The sequence below is a fragment of the Haliotis asinina genome, chromosome 9, assembly GCF_037392515.1.
Source record: "Haliotis asinina isolate JCU_RB_2024 chromosome 9, JCU_Hal_asi_v2, whole genome shotgun sequence".
Lineage (NCBI taxonomy): Eukaryota > Metazoa > Mollusca > Gastropoda > Lepetellida > Haliotidae > Haliotis > Haliotis asinina.
This window is the reverse complement of record NC_090288.1, coordinates 13846924-13853912: the sequence shown is the minus strand read 5'-3', so window position 1 is coordinate 13853912 and position 6989 is coordinate 13846924. Positions and strand designations below refer to the sequence as shown.

Below are 6989 nucleotides of genomic sequence, written 5' to 3'. Positions count from 1 at the left end.
ACCACCCATTGGACTCAATCGTTAACTAGAATACTTGTTTTATTACTGTCTCTGTGTGAAAACCATCGTACATGACTGAGTGGATCAGGATCATACCGTTTAACTGGTTGAAGATATTACTTTACAACGTGTGTGAAGGAAGCGATGAACTGAATCCTTTTGCTAAAAACTCAATGTCATGAGTTTAACTGGTTGAAGATATTACTTTACAACGTGTGTGAAGGAAGCGATAAACTGAATCCTTCAGCTAAAAACTCAATGTGATGCAACTACTTTATCTGTTAATAATGTGAGTATTAACAAAGTGGGTAAAGTGAACATTTCAAGACTGTTTATTTTTCTTGTCATCAAAAGTTGTTTTGAGAAATATAAGTGAGTTTTCTGTTTCCAGTTTGGCCCGAGATCTTACAGGCATAATGATAAGTGTGTGAAAATGTCAAAGGATGAGGGATTGTGTACTTGTATTGTTACCCCGTCTCAAAGTGGAGGGCGGATATATTGTATTTTGTGATGTAATTGAGTTTTTCATGCCTATGTAACAATATCTCCAGAACAATTGACATCATATCCAGGGAGGATGGCAGTTCATGTATCAGGGAAACAAAACAGGAAAGAGTTTGTCATCATTCTTTTACTTCCACCATTTGTGTCATTGTTGAATGTAGATATGCACAATAATAAGTGTGTACAAAAGCAATTGTGATAGTACACTTCCAAAGAGGTGAATCACGCATGTCATTTCCAAGGAGAGTCTGTTTTTCTGGTCTGTTATCCATTTATGTATGCTCAAGACATTAACTCTGGCAAAGAGATCCTGAAAATTGGGAAATCCAGCATGTGACCTTCCTGGAATGTGTGCGAAAATGTCAGCCTTTTGTAGTTGCTGCACTATCAGAGGTATGTCAGCACATTTGGTCTGCTTGGATCTTGAACCTTTCTTCTTCCAGGCCCCTCCTCAAGTTCAACATTTGTGCAAATTTCACCCTGGATTTGTGTGGTTAGTGCTGCAGTTCTGACTGTCGCATAAGATGTGTTAGCTCCTTGTACACGTATCTTCTTCTTGACTTTCTTTACAAGAACTTCCACCAAATTGTCATTGGGAACATTGTTACCTATGCCCCCTTGAGTATTGGCTGTACAATTCCACTTGTATTCCTCAGCCAAACTTGGGCTTAACAGTGAGAAATAATATGTCATATACCGGAACAGCTATATCTTGTACTTTGTCCGATGTGCAACGTCTGACAACAGCATTTGAAACTTGGCATTCTCCATCAGTCTGTCTCCATCTCCCATCTTGTAGGCATCTTGTGAGTCACGCAGAAGAGCAACCTTCATAAAAGATGACCTGTATGAAGCAACATGATCAATTTTGGACTTACTACTCTGATCACTTCTGACAAAGAAAACATAGTCACGTTGCTTTTCCAGATGTTTCCGGAATGGTCCAAGGGTCTTGTACACTTTGCGGCAGTAACAACGAGTATTTCTTTGTTGCAGACTCAAACATCTCATTTAAATCCCTCTTTTCATCATCCAAAGCTTGAGCTTGAGCATGGATTTCACCAACATCTGTGGAAGTACAAATAAAAAAAAAACATTACATTAACTTTCAAAATCTTCCCTTTCACTTCAGCTAAATTCTTTCTCACCTGCACCAGTAATAATCCTGATAGTTCAATGAATCGGACACCATGCATCATGCAATACTATTAACACTCACTGAGGTTTAGGAACAAGGTTTGATGTGGAAAACATGTGTATAAGACTCGGTGTAAAGTGAATATATGTATGGAAAACAAACAGTGTGTTGCTTCTGATGCAATAAAATCACTAATCAAAGCCACACAATTCAATGCTGTAAGTAATAAATATAGCTAAATTGATTTCTGATTTCAAACTGATTTGAAAGCACTAATGGTAGTTAATTAGAATTATGGCATAGAGGCATATACAGGAAACAAAAAGAAATTATTGGTTGACAATCGATTACCTTTGTTACCTGTTTGACTCACCAATTCTTTTCTGAATACCCACAAAAATGGGGACAGTTAACCTGACACACAAATAAGAAAGTTGAGGGGGAACACTGTTAGAAACCAATATTTTGGTAAAACATCCTGTTCAGTAAGATAGAACAATGAGATGAATCATGGCAGAACCAACAATACATGCACTGGCTTGGTTTGAACAGAGATGTATGATGGTAGAGAAAACTTCCACAATGATGTGAGCTAAATATACCTAAATAACCTCTTGCTAAGAAATGTGTCTAACATAGACATCATGCATTATCTTCGACTATTAAAGTTTGTATTACTTACCTTCACCAACTTTGACAAATTCCGTCAGCTATTCGATGGATGAACTTGTATCGGTCCTCCTTGGACAGTGCATCGAACAATGTTTGCTGTCTCTGAGGTTCAGATCCAGTATGCTCCATGTTTAGCAATTGCATGGCAGCTCCAACAATAAATCCATCCAGACAGTCATCAACAAATGTCAAATGACTCCTGAAAAATAATAAATAACTTCATAACCAAGTCCAGTTTTATTAACTACTTCTTGAGCACTTCCTTGTAAATCTCCCAAACTAACTTATTTGGAATCTAACTGGAACATTGAATCCTTTGTAAAGCTAAAGAAACCTAAAAATCTAAAATGTTTGCAAGTAAACATATGCTAATATCTCAACAAAGCAACAAACACAAACCTGTACTTTCCAATTACTTCATCTGGACCATGAACAGCAACTCTACTCAGCACATTTCTCGGCTGCACTAGAGCTCCAATGTCACCAAGTGAAGATGTCTTGTAGAACTGCTCATAGATCAGCTGCACTAGAGTTCCAATGTCACCAAGTGAAGATGTCTTGTAGAACTGCTCATAGATCAGCTGCACTAGAGTTCCAATGTCACCAAGTGAAGATGTCTTGTAGAACTGCTCATAGATCAGCTGCACAAAATAGGAAACAATGAGGAATGAGTAACACATGTTCATTTACAAAATCTGTTTCAAGAAATGAATACACATTCAGAAAAAGTAATACCTGAGATAAAATATGTTACTCCCTCACTCCAGGATTTTTCCTATGATTTACTGGTGTGATTTGGATTGATTCCTGAATGTTCGACACGCAGGGACAGTTTGGTATTTATTTCTTCAGCAGGAAAAGGGTTAATCATGAACATGAGTTGTTAAAAACAAACAAGTGTTAGTGAACTCTTAATGGAGAGATATCGATCTCCTCACAAACAAATGTTCCTTTTTAAGGTGTTGACCTTTAACCTCTTACCAGCTAGATCAGAAATATTCTTTTCATTCATAATGGATGGTATCAGGTTTAGCTTCTTGTCTCAATTACTAATTACTTCTGTAATTAATGCACTCAGGAACAGTTTCGCATGAAATTATTTAGTATTTCAGATGGTAAAGTGTTAACTGTTTTGAACAATGAAAACAAAATGAAATGAAATGAAACATGCCTTGAAATATCTGTCAACTCATTTGTTATGTATACCAAAAGCAGATTCATCATCCTATGCAGCCCCTCTGGTCCATGAATTACGCCTGTAAGACACTCAAAATCTGAGACACCATTGAACATTGCTAACTGGGAAGTGTAAGCACGTTTATTTGTTAAGACATTTCCACCAAAGACAGTCCTTTGGATGACATTTGGATGATCATCATTAGAGTGAGGAACATACCTTTCATGGATGGGTTCCAATATGGATATCATATCATCTGTTTTGTATTCACTCTTGTCCAAGAGATCAAGAATGACATAATCTGTCACTTGTGAAGGGGCAAATAAATATTCAGGGAGACAACTGGCATACTTGCTAAAGCAATCAAGGTAGGATACAAGTACTTTCATGATATGAAAACAAAAATTCTGATCTAAGGCTTGGCATTCTCTCGGAATGAAGGTTCTGTTTTCAGTGCTTTTCATGATAGACTTTGGAGGAGCAATGTCAAGAGCTGGAAAAGTTACTTGTTTCCTGCTAGCAACAAGGAGAAACCAGTGCCAACTTTTGGTTCGTACTTCTTTTGTCAATTCTAGATGGCATCTTGATTATATCAACATTTTCCCCTAGTATGTCACACGATGAAGTTGTTTCTGGTACTTCACCATTTTTATGTTGAGACTTTGGATGGGTTTTTTCTAGATGAAACAAGTGTTGTCTTACACAAAATGTTGAAAGTTCAAATTTCATGAACTTACCTCATCAGTTGCACCCCCATGATCCAACACCTGTCCGATGATTTGTTGCACAGCTGACTGAAGATGGTTAAATGCATTCAAAACCATGGAAGCCAACCATCCTGCTCACACATCAGATTCCTTTCTGAAAATGTGCAGTATTTCGTCAAGCAAGGGAACTCGTACTACCATTTGTCTGCTTAACCATGTTAACTTAGCAAGTCTGTCTGGACTGATTTGGTGTAAAACACAAATGGCAGTCTTCTTGCACATCTGTACACATTCCTTCCTCAGTCTCTTTAGTACCTCAGTATTGACTTCATCAGAACAATGCTTGTAGACCTTTCTACACATTTTCCCTCTGTTTTCTCCTCTGGTAATACATATGATGACATCTTTCATATCTGTACTCTTAATGGACCTTCTTCTTACCCCTTCTCATGACGTCTGTCCTGTCACCTTTAATAGGGAATGTGAAAATGAAAATATTATATTGAAATAATTGATGTAACAAACTTTTGTATACAAATTCAACATATACTGTCATTAGTTTGTTCACAGACAATGGTGGTTACTGACTAAATTCCGATTTATAACTCTGTGAAATCAGTTTTACCCTTGATGCGAGGTGATAAATACTACAACAAAAGCACAAACTAACCTTGATATATTTTCAATATGACATTATTATGCTGTCTGGTCTAATTGACTGATGGGTTGTTGGTACCCAAAATTTTAGAATACAGGCGATTTTTCATTACTTTACTTTTTTTCAGTGAAAAGAGCTTTTCCTGATGACTTTTTCACTGAAGTCACTGAGTGTCTCCTATCTTTTATCTTCCAAGGTGTTGGAGAGGAGAGTAGTGGTCGAGGCCTCTTGGTCAGTTGGTGCCTTTAGATGGTGTGCTGAGGACTTGTGTACTGTCAAAAATACACAATTAGACTGTAATTCTTTTCTAAATAAACAAAACACGTGAAGAAAGGCAGTGTAAGTTTCAAAGGAGTGTCCTCCCTCTAGTTGTACATAAAATAGTGAATCGTAACATTATTTGTAGTCTGTCGTACAGACCCTGAAGTATATATCCAAGAAAGCCCACACAAGTATAGAAAATGTGGCAAGTCTAGATTTCCTTAGCTTCTGAAAATGAAGAAAGCCTCAGGGCTCCATTTCATTTTATTATTTTTTTTCACTATGAACGTTTTTTCAGTGAGATATGTTCATTTCAGAGACCAGCTGTTAGTCTACATTATTTGGTTCTTGAATGATTTTTAATTGCATAAACTGTGACTTTAAATATTAGTTCAAAAACATGTTACAAATATTAACCTTGACGTCTGAGGCTGGGCAATGGTGGCTGTCACAGACTGTCTCCCTTCCGTCTCCTTTTGAAAAGGGCATTGGGAAGGCATGCCTGCTATGGGGTACTGCACACTGTCAATAAATCATTTTTCCAGTCGTTATTGTAAAATGTTGTTCATGGCAACAACTATTTCCATGATCATGATGATGCTGAAACTGTGTTATATTCACTTCAGAAAGAGGTAATTTCAGTTTGTTATTAACAGAACAGGAGGTGATGTGATTTGATGTTTAGCTCTGCTAAGAACATTTTAAACTTAAACTACAACAAAAAATACATCCAGAAATTGCCAAATAAAAATGTGAAAATTAACTTTTAAGGAATTCTTGCCTCTAAAGGCGTTCTACAATAATGAATAATAATTACTCAAGCACATCATAAATTACAGTTTTCTACAAACAAGTCACCAAATGTCATCAAATCTATTGTTATCTAATGTTTGCATGTGATCAAAATGGCTATTAGAAATGAAAATTGATACACTTTAAACTCTTACACATTTTAATTTTAAATGTAATGGGTTACCACATTTGGTTTCAGAGAATATTATCATATAATGTGTGCTGATAATGACAAGCCTAGAGTTGCGATTCAAGTATTGAAATATTTCTGTATATTCAGGTTGATAAGAAATATAGTTTATCCTTCTGATATAATTAGCCAAGTAGACAGGCTAATAGACTTTGCTAGATTACCGTAATTAAATATATTTCTAAAAAATCGAAAGATAACTGTACCTTGCAAGGCTCTCGTCGGGAAGCGATAATTCAGGTCGGTGATGCGACGGTGATCCATCCCCCGATACATGTTTGAGACGTAGCTGAGCAAGTACTGAAAATCTCTCATCCTTCAGTTTCTGTATCTTGGTGGCAATATCATCTTCGATTTTGCACAGCTTGTTCAGTTTCACGTAACATGACAGACAGACAAAGTTACACCCGAGTCCCTGATTCTTGTTGATATTTCTCCCCAACACCTGCTCAAGCTGACTAATACAACCAAACGTGGGGCCACAAATATCCCTCCTCTGTCGGGGACTTGTGTTGGTGTGACACAGGAGGCATTTAATACGACCTTCTTCGTTTTCATTAAGGGCGATAGAGACGCCATATTGCCCCGCCATCATATTACTGAGTTCTGTCTAGAAGAAAAGCTTGCGCATCGCGCTCGGAAGTGGTTCTAGTATTCACGATGCGCTCGGAAATTACCGAGAGCTTGCGAATGATCACTTTTGAAACAACGTCGCTGATTGCACAACAAAATCTGAATGCCTCCAATCACGAGTCTTGAGCACTCGCACCATGAGAGGGACTTATTGGAAGAGAAGATATGACGGGAGTAACCTCTGTGGGAAGAGAATGGTCTGGTCCAGAGTGTGGCGTAAAACTAAACTCACTAACTCACTAACTCACTCACTAATG

At 37.4% G+C, this 6989-nt stretch overlaps 1 protein-coding gene and 2 pseudogenes across 1 annotated transcript; all 3 read right to left on the bottom strand.

Moving 5' to 3' along the window:
• Positions 1-616: 616 nt before the first annotated feature.
• Positions 617-6694, bottom strand: LOC137296602 (uncharacterized). Its single transcript, XM_067828414.1, has 7 exons — positions 6306-6694; positions 5535-5639; positions 5100-5128; positions 4229-4329; positions 2714-2955; positions 2325-2513; positions 617-1572 (listed from the first exon to the last, which is right to left on the bottom strand). Exons 1-6 carry the CDS (start codon positions 6692-6694, stop codon positions 2327-2329), a joined length of 1053 nt encoding a protein of 350 aa, XP_067684515.1. The 3' UTR covers positions 617-1572; positions 2325-2326.
• On the bottom strand, positions 650-2173 carry LOC137296603 (uncharacterized; annotated as a pseudogene).
• Positions 3389-4220, bottom strand: LOC137296407 (uncharacterized; annotated as a pseudogene).
• Positions 6695-6989: the final 295 nt, after the last annotated feature.